General features: G+C 41.8%; 1 protein-coding gene across 1 annotated transcript; it reads left to right on the top strand.

Annotated features, from left to right (window-relative positions):
- The first annotated feature begins 16,131 nt into the window (after positions 1–16,131).
- LOC134195254 (CUB and sushi domain-containing protein 3-like) lies at positions 16,132–21,369 on the top strand. The gene is made up of 11 exons (XM_062664260.1): positions 16,132–16,246; positions 16,329–16,451; positions 16,516–16,689; positions 16,745–17,044; positions 17,103–17,225; positions 17,284–17,457; positions 17,520–17,819; positions 17,879–18,181; positions 20,207–20,587; positions 20,650–20,823; positions 20,889–21,369. Exons 1-11 carry the CDS (start codon positions 16,132–16,134, stop codon positions 21,119–21,121), a joined length of 2,400 nt encoding a protein of 799 aa, XP_062520244.1. The 3' UTR covers positions 21,122–21,369.
- Positions 21,370–22,545: the final 1,176 nt, after the last annotated feature.

Genomic DNA, 22,545 nt, shown 5'->3' with positions numbered 1-22,545 from the left:
TAACATCTACAAACTGTTGTTGCATGATAATGAAAATTAACTAATAGTGTCACTGCAAAAATAAGTCAACACATAAAGTCAAAACACTTGCATGCATATTGATACAAACAGATAGGCACTTAATAAATCAATGTTTGTAAAAGACTAGCCACAGAAATAATTTTCCAATTAAATTATTTCCACTGTCACATCGTCGACAGCAACAATAAACACCACATAACTAAATAATCTAGATTAACTAAAAAAGAGTTTTCAGTTGATTAGCTGTGTAGATCATATAATAAAATATTACCATCTACAAACTAATAATTCTAGTATGTCAAAGTTGAGTTCGTCTAACATTTGCTGCATAAACTAAGTATCGATCTTCGTCTACATTTCAACCATTTGATCTTTATACCAAATATTCATTATGTTCTAGCTATGTTGCTCGTACTTCAAGTAGGTAAAGTACGCACACACAATTAACACACACACACACACACACACACACACACACACACACACACACACACACACACACACTCACACACACACACACACACACACACACACACACACACACACACACACACACACAGAGAGCTAATTACATATATAATTCATTCATGTAAAAATTATATAACAACCAATGGCATGATATGTATTTCAAAATATAATGTCAGTTCGTAAAAGGCATATATATCCAACATATGATTTGTCATGATTATTGAAACGTCTATACATTATTTTACGTACGTGTTTATACCAACTAAGTAATGCTTAAAATATATCAATGCTGTCATTTCAACTAGATAATGTTTATCTGTTAGTAAATTTGTGGTAGTAGTAGTTTGTATTATATAATTGTATTATTAATTGCATATTATATGATTACACACAGAAAATAGATTTGCAATAAATAGTACACAATTTGATGTATGCAGTGTATGTAACAGCGTGAATATTGCCGTACAATTCAATCGAGGCAACGTGCATAGCTATATGCACCCAAAAATAACTTTAGAAATAATAAAAAAAATGTTTAATCGCAATTCATAGTAATTTAGAAATCACTTTGCCTGCCGTCCAATCTATTTGAAGTCGATTTGCACAGAGAAAACAACGTTCAGCAGACGATGTTCAAAATTTTGGCCCCCTTTGAATAAACGGTGCAGGTTACTGTTCGAGAGATGCGCAAAAACGCAGCACTTCGTTTATGTCAAAATCACGATTGTAACATGTCCATTGACTACCAAGAATCAAAGGCCGCGCCGCTAGCCTCGTACTACCAGCGCACTGTTCGCTCCAGCGGCTAAGTCGAAAGGGTGTCCCAAAAAAAAATTCGCCCGAACCAGTCTGCCAAGGTATGGTCGAATAATTGTGTGAATAACATTGATCAAGTGTTCGATTGAATGATTGACTGTTAATGTAGATGTTGACGAATGTGGCGAAGGATCTCACGATTGTGCACCAACAGGAGCGTCTTGCACAAACACTGTTGGAGGTTTGTAGACAAAACAACAGTTTGTAGTTTTGCTAAACAACTGAAAGAATGACTTGTATAATACCTTAAATCTCTATACCTCCAGCAAGACTGCTTTGTCTATCTGTCTTTCAGTCTGCCTGTCTCTCTATTCGTCCGTCCGTTCGTCCGTCCGTCCGTCTGTCTGCCTGTTTGCCTGCCTGCCTGTCTGTTTTTCGGTCTTATGTTTATTTGTCTGTCTTATGTTTATTTGTCTGTCTGTCCGTCCGCTCATACTTACCTGCATGGCTGCCTGCTTGCCTGCCTGCCTACGTACCTTGCTGCCTGACTTCCTGCCTGCCTGCCTGCCTGCCTGCCTGCCTGCCTGCCTGCCTGCCTGCCTGCCTGCCTGCCTGCCTGCCTGCCTGCCTGCCTGCCTGCCTGCCTGCCTGCCTGCCTGCCTGCCTGCCTGCCTGCCTGCCTGCCTGCCTGCCTGCCTGCCTGCCTGCCTGCCTGCCTGCCTGCCTGCCTGCCTGCCTGCCTGCCTGCCTGCCTGCCTGCCTGCCTGCCTTCCTTCCTGCCTGTTGCCGCCTTCTTGCCTGTCAGCTAGTTTGTCTGTTTATTATACATTAACCGCGTCAAAACTGTTGTGCCAGTCGTCAAGAAGATACCGTGGACGAAGACCCATGGCAAACTTCAATGCAAATGTGCTTTTTATGAAAAATATTACTTCAAATTTGCCCCTTTTGAGATCCAGCAACCCGGACAAGGTAGCGACTGTTATTATCGCAGTTTCAGTGCTACAAATTGTGCTGTAAGTTGACGGACGTCTAAAGTCCTTTGGAAAATGAACCGTTCGTCTGCTCCCGGTGGAAGCGCATGGCAAAGTCCCTCTGCGTTTGAGTAGTACTGTCTCTGTAGTTTGACATCTAGAAACTATAGATTGCGTGAAGGTGTAACTAGCACATTTTCAGTTCATTACCGAATAACATAGACAAAGGATTATCGTGCTTCAATTAATGTGTAAGGCGCCACATCTCTTCAAATTTGCTTAGTACAATAATTTCAGGACTTCCTACTGACTATCAGACCATCGAATCTATTTTAAAGAAATAAGACATTATTAGACTTTAGTGAATATTTAGAGGGTAGCGCACCATGCAACACCCTCAATTTAAGCGGGAATTAATCAATGGAGACAGCTTGTGAGGTACGTGAGCATGAGCAGAGAATGTATAAAGCCTTTCCGCATATAATAATTTTCAAAGTTTTGTTAAAACGACGCTCGCATGCCCTAGTGTTACAGTGTAATGCTTGTGGATAAACGGACGGACAATTAGAATGCGGGATACGCGCACATTTTTATCGAATAGCTGTAGGATGTCAAAAATCTCACTTGCCAGTCAATGTGTCTATCTTCCTTTTTTGCACCCTCTTCATTGAATCTCATAATTTAGATGCAAGGTTCATAGCAGCCGAGGGTTTAGCACTTTTGTGCTTATTTCTAAATTGTTTTTTCAGTAATACATTCGTAATTCTGAATTGCCGTTACGTAAATTCACATTTTCGGGAGCCTCAAAGGCACTGCCGTTTGAGAAACCCCGGATCGGCCACTGACTTAATGTGTAACGTGTAGTAATTGAACAGCGTATATGCATACGTCAGTTTACCATGTTTTGCAGATATCAACGAGTGCGCTAAAGGCCACGATTGTGACAAAGAAAAAGGCTCGTGCAAAAATACGATCGGCAGTTATCAGTGCTCTTTCAAGGCTGGATTCTTTGGGGATGGTCGTACATGTAGTTGTGACACTTATACTGTAGAGGGACGCGTAATAGATGCTTGGGACAGCTCGGGCATTAAGAGAGCACGCGTCTTGCTGGGAAGACGATCAAAGACCACAAATTGCAACGGACTTTTCTCCTTTCTTAACGTTCCTGGCCTTACTTATACATTGAACTCATCAGCGAATGGCTATGTTACTAATACCAAAGAGATCACTGTAACTGGCAATATCAAAATGGACACCGCAGACATTATACTCAGTAAAGTATTGAAAATAGGTAAAACATTTTACTTAACTTTTAGTCATATTTATATTTTTTGACATGTTGTAATCTAATTAGGTACATGGAAGATTGTGGTCACGTGGGGTGAAGATCCACCTGATCTCGATGCCTATTTGAAACTCCCAGACGACCGTCGAATCAGTTACTTCGACAGAGAGTACCAGTCCGGATCTGCGAGCGTTACCTTGGATATCGATGACACGAATAAATTCGGGCCTGAAAAGATAACAAGTATGAAATGCGATGAGATATGATGTACATTGTATTTATTATATAATGTGTTTTTTGTAGTTAATGAAGGAAGTCAGTCTGGCGCACACAGACACTATGTCCATGCCTATACTTCAGATTTAGTAAAGAACAAGGGACCGCTGAGCTATACAATGGAAATACTAAAGTGGCCACCCTGATGTCCCCATTGGGTCCAGAGCAATACTGGGTAACCTTTCTAATCAATATTACAGCCCCAAAGTACACTATTATTAACAAGCTGACTAACTTTCCTGACACGCAAGAGAAATAACTTTTCTCTCAATCTTCAAACTTAACAGTTGCTTCTCTAAGTGTTGCAATTGTGTGTGATGTATTGAGTAGATCAGCGCGGTGGTGGTAATAGTATGAGTAAAGTCTTCAGCAGCGCAATGATAACGATGCGACCTTGGATCTGTTTTTCCTCGTCGTCTCTAAACGTGAGTATCAATAAATGCAACGCAAACTGTGCACATCAGTGAATGCGATGAATCTAGAATTTTACTTGTCTCATTTAGTAAACTTTACCTTGCATATCCATATGCACACATATCTAAGTTATATAGTGACACTGGCCAGCTAATACGCACGGTCGTTGTCAAGCTTTGGCGTCACACCCAATCGAGAATTTTTCAGCCATTTTGACAAACTGTTTGCTCTTTACTGATCCTCCTACTTCTCTTCATGTACCACTACTCTTCTTAACAACATAGTGTCCAGATGCGTACCTAGACCACATTGTAACGTATGCCCACCGTAAGAATGGCCTCGATGGCCCAACGTAAGTACTGATTTATTGAAACAAACCGTGATTTTAAATTCTTGATTACATAGACTGAGGGCAAAGTTCATGTTTACTATCAGAGTGGAGAAATCGTCAAAAGTATTCTATTTATTTGATCGTCTATACCTAAACCGGAAGTTACACCAATCGTCCAGTGGCAAATGTTTATTTCTAAAGTCTGGTCACGCTGTAGCTCGACCTGCCCGACCCATTCCTACGCCACTGCAAAGGCGTCCGAAGACATGTTTCGAACTCAATCTAAAAGTTGGTATATATACAAAATACATGACTCAACATTATAGGCAGTGATACTGCTGTACTAACAGACAGCAGATACGTAGCAGAAAAATTTATCGTCTTTTAGTCACCTATTGCCATTTTCTCTAGTGCTTGTCCCTTTTCTTGGAGACACCCGGCACCGTTGGCATTGCTACATGCAATGGAGGGCTCTTGAAGTTTGAGGTTCGAAACAGAAGAGTGCCAAAGGTCGCGCCTGTGCATGTACGTATATTCAAGGCATTATAGACAGACATGTCTCCGTATTGCCCAAAGCTCTTTTATTTGAAAGTGTGTTTGACCAAATTTGAGCTGCTTGCATGAACAGCTCTAACCATTTTATGGACTGCGAGTTAGCTAGTTTCACTGTAGGCAGAAGCTGCAGTCGTCACAACCTCCATGCAGCTTTGATAAAACTAAGCTACTATTGGTCTTGGAATAGATGTACACACAACCCTCCCTTAAACAGATCTCCTATGTTTGGACATCTTCCTCTAACGGACACCAAGTCCAATGGCATCAATGTCTTGGGATTTCCGGAAACGAAAGCGTTCCGTGCGTATAAGTCTAGAAAAGCCGGTTCAAATTGTCGAGGAAGTAATCAAAGATTTGTTACCGAAAATTTATAGTTTTTAAGTCAACAGTCAGCAACATTTGGAAAGACCTAAAGAAATTGTACAGCAATCTTTAAACTGAGGAACATGAGGTTGTGAGTCAGTGGATGGTCCTGCCATTTAATTTTCTACATTTCCATTTGCATGTTTTCATTCTTCAATTTTCAATTTTTCTTTAATTTTTTATTTTTTAATTTTTGTATTTTTTATTTTTTATTTTCCTTTTCATTTTTTTTGTTAAAGAGTTTTTCATCTTTTGATGTTTGATTCTTGTGATCTTTAGATTTATCTTTTAAAGTTTGATTTTTAGGCACCTATGTGCTCAAAACTAGAAACTTGAACGCGCAGTTGGTATTTCTATTTCTAACATGAATAGAAAATAGAAAATAGAAAATTGAAATGACCGAAGACACTAGACACAGCGGGGGGGATTAGGGGGGCCAGCGAGGCTTCCATTCGTACTCGTGTCTCATGAGATACATTTCCAACACACAAGCCTGTGTTTGTTTTTACTTTACTTTCCGTCACTTGCCAAACTACGTTAGCAGCTCTTGACAACTCCGCTCTGACACACAACGTCGTGCCAGTGAATACCGCGGTCCCTATAGCTAGCTGTGTAGGTACGTGCATTGTACACTACACGCTACCGTTACCGTAGATGAACCGGTTAGAGAAGATGAACAGCTTGACTGCAGATGTAAACGTACGCGCCGACAAAGACAGCCCAGAGATCATCGAATGACACGGTAGAACTCAATCTACAATAATTTTCTAACACTATTGAGTCTATTAGCTATACCTAGCATTGACATAGTAGTCTACTTAGTAACTAGCTCTAGCTCTAGCTGACTAGCTATCAGCATGTTCCTTCAGTTGTAGCCGCACACTATTCTACATTAGTTGAGTTAAGCCTGGTTCCCGATACACCTCGCGTCGCGACGAGGCGTCTCGCGTTAAAGAAGGCCGTTTTCGACGCGACGCGCTGGAATAGGAAAAAGTCCTATCCAACACGTCGAGTCGCGTTGCGTCAGAAACGGCCTCCTTTGACGCGAAACGACGCAAGGTGTATTGTGAACCAGGCCTCAATTAGTTGAGTTGAGTTGAGCAAATAGAGTTCAGCTGAGTTGACTTCAACTAAAGTTCAGAAGGCGTTGACGACGGATGTGCATTTCTGTTTACTTGGTGAGTTCTGCAACGTCATGCGAATAAGAAACGTAACCTGCTATAGAGTTCCACGCCCACCCTTGTATGCGTTACCGGTACCGTGTACTACATCTAGAGTGTGCCCGTGAAAGTGCGCAGTCTACTACTTAATTAATTGTAGTAGGTTGACGGTTTCGATGTTTTCGTTGTGTCTCGATTTCTCCTAGACAACAAACGTCGTTCTGTATACTTCGTCACCACAGTTGTCAACTCGGCGATCTTCTAGTGGGGAGCTTATCTAAATGCATATATATTCGTAGCATTTCCCTTCCAACCGGTTCATCTACGGTAAAGGTAGCGTGTTGTGTACAATGCACGTACCTAAACAGCTAGGGACCGCGGTATTCACTGTCACGACGTTGTGTGTCAGAGCGGAGTTGTCAAGAGCTGAAAACGTGGTTTGGCACGTGATCGAAAAACAAAAACCTGTGTGTTGGAAAAGGAATCTCTTGAGACACGCGTACAAATGGAAGCCCCTCTGAGACCTCGCTGTGTCTAGTGTCTTCGTACATTTTAATTTTCTATTTTCTATTTTCTATTTATGTTAGAAATGTTAAAGTTTCTACTTTTGAGCACATAGGTGCCTAAAAATCAAACTTTAAAGAATAAATCTAAAAATCACAAGAATCAAACATCAAATGATGAAAAACCATTTTACCAAAAAACTAAAAAAAGGAAATAAAATATACAAAATGAAAAAATTTAAAAACAATTAAATAAAAATTGAAATGTTAAAAATGAAGACATGAAAATTGAAATGCAGAAAATTAAATGGCCGAACAATCCACTGACCGTAGTAAAACATTTCTGCAGATGCCGACAATCCGAATTATATAAATAATTTAAGTCGCTTAGTGTCCGAAAGGTATGAGTGTGGAAAGTTATATTATATTTAATTATAAAATTAAGCTAACAGACTGTAAAGACTATAAACACCTGTACCATGAAATCGTCAAATGCTCTCTTTTATGATCTTGAAGGGTGCTGGCTAAGCCACGAATAAGTCGAAATTTTTTATAGACACACGCAATTAAAATGTTTTTAAATGTTACGCCCACTTTTTCAAAGGAGGCAGTTGCCTGGGTTCTCTCATGCGTAGTCATACGCTCGTGATATGTAGCACATTTTCTTTACACACGTGGCAGTTAAAGTAAACAATCGTCTTTGAGTGTTCCTGTTATTGACATTAATTTTCCATGTCGAAATGTATTGTGCGTATGAAAGTCCATTTGTTGTTTATTAGCTAGAGTGTGAGTCGGTGGTCGTATCCGTCAAATTATCCATAGTTTCCGGTGAGAACGCTACTCTATCCGTAGCGCATGCGCGCTTAGGCTTATCGAGTAAATTTGATATTTTGTCAACTGACGCAATGGCGCCTGGCAGGTCTCCTAAGGTGAACCTGTCATTGTCACATAAGCTGATCTAATTTGGGAAGGCGGAGACTTAACGTGTTATTTTCAGCACCAGCTGCTGCATGAGGAGAAGGTATTGGACTAGTACGTTCCGTACAAATTCATTGCCTTTTTTGAATTGTTTGAGTGCACTAGCTATATCAGATTCTCCTACGAAGCCGACCACCTTCCAGCAGATCGAGGCAACGTTTGTTGACTAAAGTAAATTGTGACTACAGAATTCATCGATCCTGCTCAACTCTCAACTCTAGTCAATCAGAATGAGGTAAAGTGGAACGAAAAGTTGCGTGTGTTTACGTTTTTCAGTTGCATTTTTGGGACTTGTAGCCGTTACTCGTCCAGAAGACTTGGGTTGATAAGCGATTATCACACTATGGTGTTGATACTCGGCCTGGTATTCATTGCAACTGTTTCAGGTTAGTATCATATAGCCTGTAAGAAATGTCTGGTCATTTTCTATGTGCATGACTGAATGCATACGCGCGTCTCTTTACTTGTAATGCTGAAATTCTAAACTATTCGATAAGTCTGCTGGTTTGTTGTTTATGCCTTTCTGACTTGATGTCCTAGTGTTCTAATAGACTGTCTTTGCTCTATCGAGCTTTCTTAGTCAAGGCATACCTCATGACTGTCAATTCTAAATAGACTTGACTTGTCAATTGATAATGCAAGTTGAAATGATGAAGTGCAGAAAGTTTTGCGGATTGGCTTGTTTATACGTTTTGACACTGCAAATAATCTCTTAATATAAATATACGACCAGGAAAATGTAGGGATGTAAGCTGAGAATATCTATACCTCATCAGCGATGATGCAGGAGAGTATTTGCGGGAGACCTTAGCATTGCTGCTAGGGGGTTGGTCCAAATAATTGGGTTTCACTCACTCACGCCACCTTTGGATCCGTCTCAGAATTGACAAATGTGTTTGAACCAAAGCAGACTAATCTAATGTAGTTTGCCTACCTCAAGAAGTTTTCAGTAGCTTATCACACGTTTAAAATGTGGCAACAGATGTGTTGTATTTACCTCGATAAGCGAGAATTTCTAAAGGAGACTGATGTAGCTACAAAATTTTCTGAAATGTGGTAGAATACATAGAAAAGATCGCAAATAGGGATTAATTCTTCATGAATGTGGAACACCATGTGGTGCACGTCACTTTCTCAGTCAAGAAACGCTCAGCAAGTGGAACAAGGTAATTGCAATGTACCTTGCTTGTCAATCAAGAAATCCTGCTAAGTAAGTGATTAAGTGTTTTGGAAATGTGGCAACATGATGAGGTTCCAGTCCTTGACTGATAACCAGACCGTGTACTAGGTGATCAAACGTTTCTGAAATGTGACAATAGCATAATGCGATTTACCAGGTTGTCAAGCAGGTGACGGTGCTTGTCAAACGTTTCTGGAACGTCGCCACACTGCGAATCCACTAAGGAGAGTGCTAGGCATGGCAATATAATGTGAGGTACGTTAGCTATCATCTCATGCACTGCAAGAGAATAATCAACTCGCGGTTTAGGCGCACATTGTTATCACACTTCTAAGCTGTTCTGTCTGTTCGAAAACCAGACTGTCGCGATTGACTCCTCCTCCCTAGACTATATAGCACATGCAAGCAAGCGATTAGTACGGCGTTACCTGTTTAAAAAAGAACAGACTCTAGAAAGCGTAACATTCACATGCATTTCAATCTCATGCACGCTCTGTGCCTTGCAATCGATCGCTCTAGGCAGTAAACCTACTATATTATTTTGGCTATCACTGTGCTACTCTATCATCTCGAGACCGCAACCCACTCACATTGCACGATTGAGGAAGCCCTTAAGCTGACAGCCTGAGTTGGGGGGGGGGGGCGGGTTAGACGAGCCGCCCGCTCATCTGTGTAAGTCGGCTTTCGATCCAATGTATACCGGCGTGTAATACGCCAAACACGTCTGTAGGTTTGTAAAGGCGCCTACTATGTGAAACGTGTCAGCCTCTGCTCACATGCTCTATAGTTCCAGTAGTAACGCTGTGGACTATAAACTGACCATGAACGGCCTCATGGCGATTGAAATGCAGAAGACGTGCTCGCTGTTATCGATGAATTAGTTTGGTCCAGATTTCGACCATCCCATGTGCCATTCAATGTGTCCAGCCCCCTCCTCACGCTCTTCGTGTTAATTGGCAGGTGCCAGTACGCCTGCAGCAACTGTTTGCTAACCAAAGCTAGCACTTTAGTGCTTCTTCATTTCTATTGTTTTTATCATTTCTCCTCATTCTATATATATATATATATATATAATATAATTTGAAATATATAATTTGAAAGGCCAAAACACGACACGATGTCATTGTGACGTCAGTGGTCTATTTTGGTGTACTAATCACCTCCTATTTTGAAGTAGGGATATAGACAGAGGGATTCATCTGCATTTGATCCCGCAAGTTGGTCTCCCTAAACGGTAACTGCCTTCGTATTGTTCATTGAATCGTGATAGTTGCTGGAATAGAACACAAAGTCACAAGAACAAGTACTTTGATGCGTCAAATGAGTTATATCTCGAATCAAGTTCGTTAGTTGTACATGTTTGGTTGTTTAGTTGCCATGGACAGCTAAGATTCCGCACTCTCCGAATAGCGGATAAGCTGGGTATCTACCTTTCTAATAGATCGCCATTCATGCGGCTGATATGCTTGTTTGAACATAAATACGAAAAATGGGAACCACATCATGTCGTAGCCAGCAACAAAATGAATTGAGGGTGTGTTGACCATTTAAAGTAATTTTCTGCACATTCCGTTTGCACGGGCAATCACCGGGGTAATCTTGGAACAAATAGAAACCTGTAGAAATTGTGATTGAATTCAAAATTATCCAACACAGCCAGTTCAAACGTTTTGACAATTTTTCATTTTTTGAGAAGTCGTGCTCTTTGGTTATAATTTGTTCCTGCTGGTCATTCGTTGATCGACAAAAACAGGCATAGGAAGATCGTCTCCAATCAATTGCTAAGCAAAATTTTCTACTGGTGCTACACGAGCAGGTAAGCCTGTAAAGATAGTACCAAAGGTTACATGATTTTTCTGGACTTTAATATGGGATCTGGCTCGATGATTGGAGTGATAGGCACCACTCGGTGCTACTAGTGTATGACGAAGATTTCTCTGTCTCGTCTTTATGGCATAAACGGTAGCATACCTCACGAAGTCACTGGTGTACACCATAACAGTCTCTGGAGTACACAAGACTCTGGTGTAGTGGATTCAAGTATCACAAAACAAAGACAGAAAACCAAAATATGGAAGTGCAAAAGCGATACGAACATTTGCCTGAGGATGGATTTCAGTAACTCTGTGCCATAGAGAACCTTTCAACCTTTTTAGAATAATTTTCTGATGAGAACGTTTAAAAAATTTAGGAATAGTAAGAAAGTTTAGTTATCGAAACGCTTTCTATATTAGATTGCACTGATATTAGTTTCCTGACGGTAGTGTTATAGAAAATTGTGTCCTATTAAACGTGATTTGTATTGCAGTGAACACAACTCAGCATTTATTTCTGATGCTCGCGCCACTAATCTACCGCATCCGGGAACAATGTTCTACCCCGGATTAAGTTACTACGTAACCTATCTCTCCAATCTACTACAATCCTTCCCCCAGCTATAGTCACTACTACAAGTCCAGTCTGTTCATCGTCGGAGTTGTCCTTCCCAGCTGTTTCGGTTAGTTGATCATCTGCTTGAATGGTTTCTGTTTGGGGTCGTTTAGCAGATTGTGGAGGAGGTGGTGCTTCTACATCATGTTTGTATGACTCGGTTCCTTGCCCAAGGGTTCCTACTTTGCCTCCTGTTTTGCTCAGCAGTTGCGGTTCTCTGTGCTGGATTTGATCCTGATGATTACGTATTATATCCTCTGTTCTGGCCATTGATATGTAAATTACAATGGCCTTGTCGCCTCCACTATGTTGGCAGCATTCCAGGCGGCTCCCTCCTTATGATTCCGAGCATAAACGGTATCTCCCGCTTGTAAAACTCTTATCCCACGCCGTTCGATCATGGCCTTCCTTTCGCATCACCCGTTCCTCTAACCCTGGTTTGACCAAGTCCAGGCGAGTCTTGAGTTTCCGTCCAATGAAGAGTTCGGCTGGAGATACTCTCGTGGTGTTGTGTGGTTTTGTTCGGTATGCAAACAATAAAAACGACTAATTCGCTCTTCCAAAGTATCTACTATCATTTTCTTCACTCCAGCCTTGAATTTCTAGATGGAACGTTCTGCTAGACCATTGGAAGTTGGGCGATATGGTGCAATTTTGATATGTTGGATGCCATTTTGCCTCATAAACTGTGAACACACTGCTGGTAAAAGAAGCCCGTTATCCTAGACTAACGTCTGGGAGTCTGTTGAACAAAAGCTTTTTACAGTTTAAGTAGCGTCAGAAAACCTGTAGACGCATGCCTTGTGTTGTAAACCTCAATCCACTTCGAGTGTGCATCCACTCTTACTAGAAACATCGACCCTAACAACTGTCCTGCATAGTCCATGTGTACTCTTGACCATGGTTTTTGGACACTGCCTTGGGAGTAACGGCGCTGAGGGAGGGTTGGGGCGGATAATTTGGCATATTTCACATTTCCTGATCAGCTGTTCCACCTCTACGTTAACGCTTGGCCACCAAAACATAAACCTTGCCAATCCTTCAACAATAGCAGTTTCATAATGGGGATGATGAAGGTCTGTCAAGATCAGCGTGCGACATGCAAGTGGTATCACAACCATGATTCCCCAAACTACACAGTCAGCCTCCACAGACAGTTCTTGACTCCTTATCTTATATGGTCGCACATCTTCTGCTACTTTTAGTGGCCAGCCTTCTCTAACCCATGTTCTCACTTGATACAGTACTGGGTCGTTGGTGGTCCACAATGCAATCTGTGTAGATGTAAATGGATGTTTCTCCAACTGTTCTAAAACGTGTGATAGGCCAACATTTTCTAAGCTGACAGAGTATCATTAGAGGACCACCACATCTTCTAGCATCTTGTCATACATGCGCCCAAAACTTCAAGAAATGCACTCATTCACGAGGTCAAATTCCAACTCGCTCTGCTGGCTCGTGACCACAAACACCCCCAGAGAATTAGGGTATCCACAAATGGAAATAACCTATATTCAGGAGTAGAATGATCATCATTTTATCATCACATCATAGAAGCGGTGGACACGGCATCCTGGCAGCTGTTGCAAAAGCTGACTAATAAGGAGCAACTATTCGGATGAGCAGTGGATCGCGTTCAATCAATAAAGTATTCCTTCTTGATATAGCCCGATGTCAATCACTAATGGGCACATCGTCGTGGAAGTACGAATGAAAAATGACGTCTTAACTCAACATTCAAAAAAGATATAACAGATGTCTGGAATGGGCTCTTTGATGGGACCCGCTTCTTTAGCAAGCTGAAAGCACAATGGCCTACCCAATACTCCCATGACGACAGGCAGTGCTCGGACACCATTGAAGAACCAAACCCATCCGAGTGATCGATCAAGTAGAACGCAATATTCTATAATGGCCGTTTTACTTGTAAATGGGTCAAGGGAGGATATCTGCTCAAAAATTCTAATCTGCATGAAACGCACACAAAAATATTACTAGTCATCGAGAAGGAAGGTAGATAATACAGTTGTATAAAAACATAAACACCCTACTTCATGACCAGAGGCGATAAGAAACAGTCAATGTCTTCTACGATTGTACCAAGAAAGAGAGTCTATCCTAAATACCGTAAAAAGAGGTACTGGAATACCATAACTGATATTACTGTACGTTTTAGAGTTATAGAAAAGCTTTTGAAGAAATAATTAGTAAATTTATTAAACCAGACTACAAAATAAGGTAAAAATTGAAAAAAATTTAGATTTTATATGCGGATTGTTTCTAAATCTAAAGAAACCAGAGTATAACATCTCGTTAGAAAGCTGCCTCTACACAAAGAGAGAGAGAGCTATAATTACAAGCAGAATAAAAAGAAAAATGATAAATGACTCTTAACGTTATTGTCCGTCAATTGGTTTACCTATCACTTTGTTTGAAATTCTAGTGGCTTGATTAGAAAAAGAGTTGCTTTTGTATAATGTTTTGAAATTTATCCAATCAACAGAGCGAATGTGACATAACAACGACCATGCAAATGGTCTTTGTTTCCTCTTTCTGTTTCGGACTTAAAGCATCCAAAATATATTCGTGAATTTATACTCTTTGCATCAACGAAATAGTTACTACATCTTATTGATATATTGTTGGTATACAGGTGAAACGAATTTTGATCGCATTTCTGGCAGTGTCCACGCTTGCAAAAACAACACTTTGCTGCAAGCTGCTGCTGCCAAATACTGCAATTTCATCCAGGAGACAGCAGGTCCCTACTCAGCATGTCATTCCTTCGTCAATCCGACAGAAAGTTTTGATGCCTGCATGTCTGATTTCTGCAACTGTAAGAAAGAGAAACACAGCGATTGTGCCTGCAGTGCGGCTGAAGATTACGAGAAGCAATGCTTAGCCGAAGGAGTGATCGCATTCAGGTCAATCGTCGATGCCTGCGGCGTATGTGGTGGGGACGGCACCTCTTGCAGCCAACAATACTCTACGTGCACCGTTTTCAGCAGCCCGCTAGCCTCGGTCAATGGAAAAAAGCAGAAATTTACAACGTTCGACTGCTTATTGCACAAATTTCAAGGTTCTTGCGAATACGTTTTGGCACGTGACTGCACTGATGGCTTGTTTGATATCCACATTGAGAATGACTGTCCTTTTCCAAATGGCATCCGTACTACTTGGACAAAAGGCATTGCTATTCGTACACGTCAGCTCGGCGTGGTTAAAGCTCTTCTTTCTTACAAAGAAACCAAAGTCTATATGAACGATAGTCTTTTAAGTTGGCCATCATCAAATTATGGAGCCGACGGTTCTCGAATTCTCTTGTTCACTGAACTAATGGAAGACATAGTTGAGATCGTTTTGGCAAGCATAGATGTCAGGATATCAGTGATTGGTCAACATCAAATAGTTGTATCTATTCCAAGATCATTTATTAATAAAACTTGCGGCTTGTGTGGTAACTGCAATGGCAACCCAGAGGACGACCTCATGCTGACCAATGGAAAGTCGCTGCCAGTCAGTAACGTAGACGGTTCTACGTCCGCTATGTCTGTCTCTAACTATCTCACGTTTGGTACCAACTGGACTGCACAGGGCAAGGACAGACTACTCTTAAGCCCGAGCGAAACTTGTGGTAAGCTCATCCATGTATCCTATTGCGATCAACTGTTGGATCGCAGAGAAACGGTCGAAAAATTTTGCGAAGTTATTATTGATCCGAAAGGACCATTTGCTGAAGCTCACAGTTACACCGATCCAGAGAAAGCGTACAAGCACTGTGTACTGATCGGCTGCGCGCATGATGGAGATAAAAAATATGCATGTTCAGCAATCTTATCATACCAAGATCAATCTCAAAGATGCAACAAAAATTTCCTTAGACCCGTCGTGCCAGATTGCGGTGAGTGTATAGTCAATCTTCATAGTGTATTTGCTCTAAATATGTTTAACGATTTTCCACTGATTACAGAAATATCATGTAGCAATCTTACTACACCAGCGGATGGTTCCAAAACCGGCAGCGGAAATTCTTTTGAAGACATAATAACATTTTCTTGCAACAACGGATTTACTTTATCTGGATCAACTTTTCGTGAGTGTCAGACAGACGGCAGATGGACCGGTTCCCCTGCAGTCTGTAGCGGTAAGACATCGTAACGATGAAGGAATATTTTGTATACTTGTCATTTTTACATTGCAGACGTAGATGAGTGTGCGACGGAGACGGATAACTGTGACTCTAATGCTGTTTGCATCAACACGCGCGGATCCTTCCAGTGTAAATGCAACCCATGCTACAGTGGTAACGGAACGACATGCACACGTACGAAGTCTGAGCCTTGCTGTGGACATATAGCGAATTAGAATATATTTGCAGGATTGAGCTGTCCTGTTCCGGTGCCTCCAACGGCCGGAAGGCTTACTGCTAGCAGTTCTAATATGTGCGGAAAGAACTCGACGTTTGAATGCGAGGTAGGCTATCGTTTGGTCGGATCGTCTTCTCTGCAATGCGGCAAGGACTCGCTCTGGTCTGGAACAAAACCGGTCTGCAATGGTACAGTCGAATAATTGTGGGAATGCAATTAATCACGTCGTCGATTGAATGATTGCTCTCTTAAACTGAATTTAAATTGCAGATATCGATGAATGTGTACAAGGTACGGACAATTGCGATTCCAACGCTGAGTGCAACAACACGGTCGGATCATTCACTTGCACTTGTCATGCTTGCTACAGCGGAGACGGCATTAATTGCACGCGTAAGCAGAGTTACGTCTCACGTCATCATCCTTTATAGTTTCCAAAGAGTTTATACATTCTTAGGGACGTCGTGTGCTGTTTTGGAGCCTCTAGAGAATGGGAGCATTTCTGGTGAGACGAATTTGTGTGGAGAAAATGTGACGTTTGCTTGTAACGATGGCTATCGCTTGTCGGGATCCTCCTCGAGGCAATGCGACATAAACTCACTGTGGTCTGGAACGCAACCAGTTTGCAACGGTATAACCTATTATAAACGATTTCGTCATTGCGTTAAATTCAATTGATGCTGTAGATGTCAATGAGTGTAGAGAGGGGTCTCACAATTGTGCTGAAACAGTGGGATCTTGTACTAACACTGTGGGAGGCTTTAATTGCTCGTGTGTAAAGTGTTATGAGGGTGATGGCAGATCGTGCGTGAGAATCGAGTGTGAGAGTCTTTTGTCGCCGTCCAATGGAACAATAAACAGCAGCGACACGACATGTTCTGCGACGGTTGCGTATGGATGCGACGCTGGATACCGTCTGAATGGTGACCAAGTAAGAACGTGTCAGGAAGACGGTTCGTGGAATGGAGAGCAACCCCAGTGTTCAGGTAGAGAAGAAGGTTTAACGCGTGTTAGTTTGCGTCATTTACGGCTGTTGGATTTCAGACGTCGACGAGTGTGCGGAGGGCACGCACGACTGCGATTCTAATGCCGAGTGCATCAACGGGATAGGATCATTTGCTTGCACTTGTAATCCATGCTACAGTGGCAGCGGGACGACCTGCACGCGTAAGCGCGGGTCCACTACATGCTTAGCGCACTCTGTCATTAGAGTAAATTTATGTAGGTACGACTTGTCTTAGTTTGGTTTCTCCAGAACATGGAAGCATTGCAAGTAACTCTAGTCTCTGTGGGGATAATGTGGCATTTGCATGCAACGTCGGGTATCGGTTACATGGATCCTCCTCGAGACGATGCGGCATAAACTCACTGTGGTCTGGAACCATATCGTTCTGCAGTGGTATTAAACAACACAGTAAATATAATCTGATTAAAAGGTAACAATGTGAATTTATAATGTAGATATTAATGAGTGCACCGAAGGCTCTCATAATTGTGCTCAAAGGGGGGGACTTTGCGATAACACACCAGGCGGATATACTTGCTCGTGTGAACCATGCTATAATGGCGACGGCAGGTCTTGCTCTCCAATTACTTGCGAAAATCTTACAGCGCCGTCTAATGGGGCAATAAGCGGGGATGGGACAGTGTGTGGTTCCAGGGTAGCCTATTCGTGTACCTCTGGATATCGGCTAAAGGGAGTCAGTTTGAGAATATGTACACGGGATGGCTCATGGAGTGGAAAGGAGCCTGAGTGTGCAGGTCGGCAGTGTACCAAAGCAAAATTCGTGTCTTTTCATTTTTTGCGTTTTTGGATCTAGATGTCAACGAGTGCAAGGAGAAGACACATAAATGTGACACCGCCAATGGTGCCTGCTCTAACACCGACGGGAGTTATAAATGCTCATGCAAAAAATGCTACACTCTGAACGGCGTTTCTTGTGAGTTACTTCATTGTTCCAATTTGTCGGCTCCAATTCATGGAAGATTATCGTCATTGGATACGGGTTGTGGGAGCGTGGTCTCGTTCTCCTGCTTATATGGTTTTGCCCGTTCAAGTGGCTCACAAAAGCGAAAGTGTAATCCGAAGGGAAGGTGGTCTGGCAAATCTCTCTTGTGCAAAGGTTGGCTCTATTTAACCTAATTAACTGAAAGAATGACTAATATAATAATTGGAATCTCTATATCTATATCAAAGCTGCTCCATACGCCTGTCCGACAGCGTCTGGTAATTGTTTTGGCTGGCTTAAGGTGAGCGTGGGTGTGGGCAGGCAGGCGTCCCGTGTGACAACTAAACACACCAAGGCGACGCATAGAACGCATTGGGCAGGGGTCTGCTCAGCCGTGTGTGTTTCTGCCTGACTAGCTGACTGTCTGTTTGCCTGTCTACTTGCCTTCTTGCCTGCCTGTCTTCCACTTGCCCCTTTGTCAGTCTTTCTGTCTATCCGTCCGTCCGTCCGTCCGTCCGTCTGTCTGTCTGTCTGTCTGTCTGTCTGTCTTCATGTTTGGCTGTCTGACTGCATGTATGTACTCATGTACTATGTATGTTTATATGTATGTATGTATGTATGTATGTATGTGTCTATGCATGTATATTTGTCTGTCTGTTTGTATGTCTGTATGTTTAGCTGGCTGTCCGCCATAGCAGTCCAGCAAACACCAAGGCAGCAAACCAAACACTAAAGGATATAGCTAAAAGCTGCTTAGGATACGACTCAAACTCTACATTTCCACAACTAGAGAGTCTACTGGGTTTTGTTGCAATTATTTTAGCATTGCAACGCTGAAGAGCAACTGAGGAGCACTGTCTTCAGAAAGCTTTGAAGTAGGTCGTTTTTGCTCATTTCATTGACAAATAACTCAGACGACTCCTGAAGAAACTTCTGAGCTCGCCACCCCTAAGGTCGAAAGGCTCAAACACTAGTGGAGTGCAGTTGGTAATATTGCCAAAGGTATCCATTTTATTGTTCCATATTAAAGATAGTCGGTTTTTCCCTTTTTGATGCAGCAAATCCACCAACCTCAGAGACTTGGAGATAATCTCTCCATTTCATGGATAAGCTAAAGATAGTCTGTCTGTCTGTCTGTCTGTCTCTTTGCCTGTATACCTGTCCGTTTTTACCTCAACCAGGCAATAATGGCTTTGCCTCTCGCCAAAACGCCATGCTCTAAAACAGCGTTCAACACCCTATTGCAAATTTTTTTTTCGGTTTCAGGATGAAACGCTTTCTAAATGCTGTTACTGTTGGTTTGGGCATAAATTGTGCATGACAAACCAATGAGTTGAAGATCAACGTCCGATGGGAATGAAAGAGCCGTCTGCTTCTGGTGGAAGCGTCCTGCAACGCTCATCTGGGTTTGAGTGATGCCATGTCATCATTTTGACATCACTAAAGTAAACCTTGCGCAAAGGTGCAAACTAGAGTATTTTATATTTTATTACAGATCAGATTAACGATTTCGTGTGTCAAGGCGCAGGACCGGCAAAGCAGGGTGGGCCAGGTGAGCCTTCGCCTAGCCAACTTTTGAAAACGGCACTTCCGGAAACGGATTAGTTCAAGTGACTAAACAAATTAGGGATTTTTTCAATTAAATTAATGCATTTAGGGCTCTTTCATGCACAAAAGAGATGGTCCACCCTACACCTGGAGAGCTCTACCAGCCAAAGGGTGCCACCACGCCTACAAATGATGGGCTATAGCCCGACCTAGCCCATATGCCACGCTACAGTCTGGCGATGCATACATGGCCTCTCCAATATTGGTAGGTGTTGATTCTTATATGCTACACTGTTCTCATAAAAGTTAAACCCTAGTAGCAAGCATCTCCAAATTTGGGGTTCCAGCGACGACCTAGGCACATATGGCTGTTGGTAGGAAGACGAAATTATCCGCATCCGTAACGCCGTAGAGCATGCACGATGCATGCTATCTTGGTACCAGTACATCTTGGTACCAGTACACCTATGCATGTGTCTAGAACAGCGGCCTGTTCAAGAAAGGTGAGGCTAGGGTTCCGCTGGGATCCAACACTGCCTCAAGTTCAAAGCTGTTTGAAAAACCCGGTTCCGTCACTGTGTTACTACATAATAAGTAGTAATGAAATAGTTGCTGCGTAATACGTATACGTCATTATAAAATGTTTTCCAGATATTAACGAGTGCTCTAAAGGCCACGATTGTGACAAGGTAAAAGGATTATGCAAAAATACGATCGGCAGTTATCAGTGCTCTTGCAAACCCGGATTCTTCGGGGATGGTCGTACCTGTAGTGGCGACACTTATACTGTTGAGGGACGCGTAATAGATGGTTCGGATGGCTTGGCTATTAGGAGAGCGCGCGTTATGCTGGGAAGTCAATTGAAGACAACAAATAGCAACGGCTTCTTCTCCTTCCGTAATGTTCCCGGCCTTAATTTCATACTAAACGCATCAGCAGATGGATATGTTTCTAATAATAAAGAGATCACTGTGAATAGCGATATCGGAAAAGACTTAGCAGATATCATACTCGTTAAAATACTGAAATCAGGTCAAAAATTCCAACTAAGTTTTAGTCATATTTATATTTATGACACGTTGGAATGTGATCAGGTACCTGGAAGATTGTGGTCACATGGGGAGAGGAGCCTCGTGATCTCGATGCCTACTTAAGACTCCCTGACGGCCGTCGAATCAGTTACTTCGAGAGAGAGTTCCAGTCCGGAAATTCGAGCGTCACCTTGGATATCGACGACACTAGTCGATTTGGGCCTGAATCGATTACAAGTAAGAAAAGCGATGTTATATGATGTACATTGTATCATAATATAATACATAATTTTCATTTTTAGTTAATGAAGGAAGTGAGTCTGGCATATACAGACACTATGTTAATGCCTATAGTGCAGATTTTAGTAGAGGACAAGGGACTGCAGAGCTATACAATGGAAATTCTAAAGTGGCAACACTGACATCTCCGTTGGGTCCAGAGGAATACTGGGTAACGTTTCTAATCGATACAGGAGTCAAAAAATTCACGATTATTAATAAGCTGACCAACTTTCCCGACACGGAAGAAAAATGACTTGTCACTCAATCTTCGAACTTGATAGATGTTTGTTTAAAAGTTGCGATTGTATGTGATGTATTGAGTAGCTCAGCGCGGTGCTACTAGTAGTAGTAGTTGTAGTAAGTCTTCAATAATGCCGAGACCAGGTATCTGTTTTTCTTCTCTCTTCTTTAAACGTAAGGGTTACAAAAAATGTAACACAGACTGTGCAGGTCAATGGATGATATTAGACAAGAATTTCAGTTTACTGATTCTGAGCAATACACGGATATTACTGTAGTTGCCAGCAGTAAAATTTTATGTTGTCGTTCAGAAAATCATTCTCTAGTTCATAATATTCCATACATATCTAATTCATAAAGTGAAATTGTCCAGGTTAAGCGCATGATAGCCGTCAAGCTTTGACGTCACACCCTGTAGAATGTTTGGTATAGACATTCTGACAAAGTTCGCTTTTTACTGATGTTTTCTCGTCTCTTCACATGCCACCAATCCTTTAAATCATGTTATAATGTATAGGCTCAATTGTCCATTCAATCCTCTCACTATATGCATGAGAGTGATACTACTGTCCTAACAAACAACAAATAGACAGCAGAAGACACTTTCATTTCAGCGTAATATAGCACAGAAACAGTCCCATTTTTCCTTTTAGAGTTTCTTTGCTTAGCATAAAGACAACGTTTGAATTGCTACGTGAAATGGACGGCTTTCAAGGTTCAGGATTCAAGACACCAGAATGCTAAAGAACTTACATGTACGCCCACTTATATGCAAGGGTATATAGATCTGCATGTTTCCGCTGTTCCCCAAACCTACAATTGGTAATTACAACTGCGTTCAATCAAATTTAAGCGGCACGAACAGCTCAGACTAGATTGTGTCCTGCGATCTAGCTAGATGCACTGTAGGCATGATCTGCAGTCATCACATGCTCTCTGCAGCTTTGAAAACTGAGCAACCGCGGAAGTGCTCAGAGTAGATTTACGCACAAATCTCCCTTATTGAGACATCCCATGTCCAGACACCTCTAGTGGACACTTCATCCAATGACGTCAACGCCCGGGGTAATTAAATGTTAAGGAAATTGAAAGGAATTTTTGCATAGATATGCTGCAGAAAAATACTGATAGTTGCCATGTCAACCATTTTCAACCTCTGGAAAGACCAATTTTTTACTGATTTGCAACCTTTAAACATACCTTTGTCAATCAGCAATAGCACGGATTTTACTTGTTACAGTACAAATGTGATCTTCAGATAGCTCATGCCACTTGGCCCAGTACTCTACAGCGTAAAAAAATTTATGTTATTGACCTGTAATAACACGAACAAGCAAAGAACATGTACCAGAGACTAATCTTTGCAGCTGTGAGACTACAGGTCAATCATTGTCCAGTATTCGCTTACAATAATTGACATATCCCACTTCCGCTACA

The sequence above is a fragment of the Corticium candelabrum genome, chromosome 19 (assembly GCF_963422355.1).
Source record: "Corticium candelabrum chromosome 19, ooCorCand1.1, whole genome shotgun sequence".
NCBI classification, from domain to species: Eukaryota; Metazoa; Porifera; class Homoscleromorpha; order Homosclerophorida; family Plakinidae; genus Corticium; species Corticium candelabrum.
Note: the sequence above shows the minus strand (reverse complement) of the source record. Positions and strands in the feature narration are given on the sequence as shown.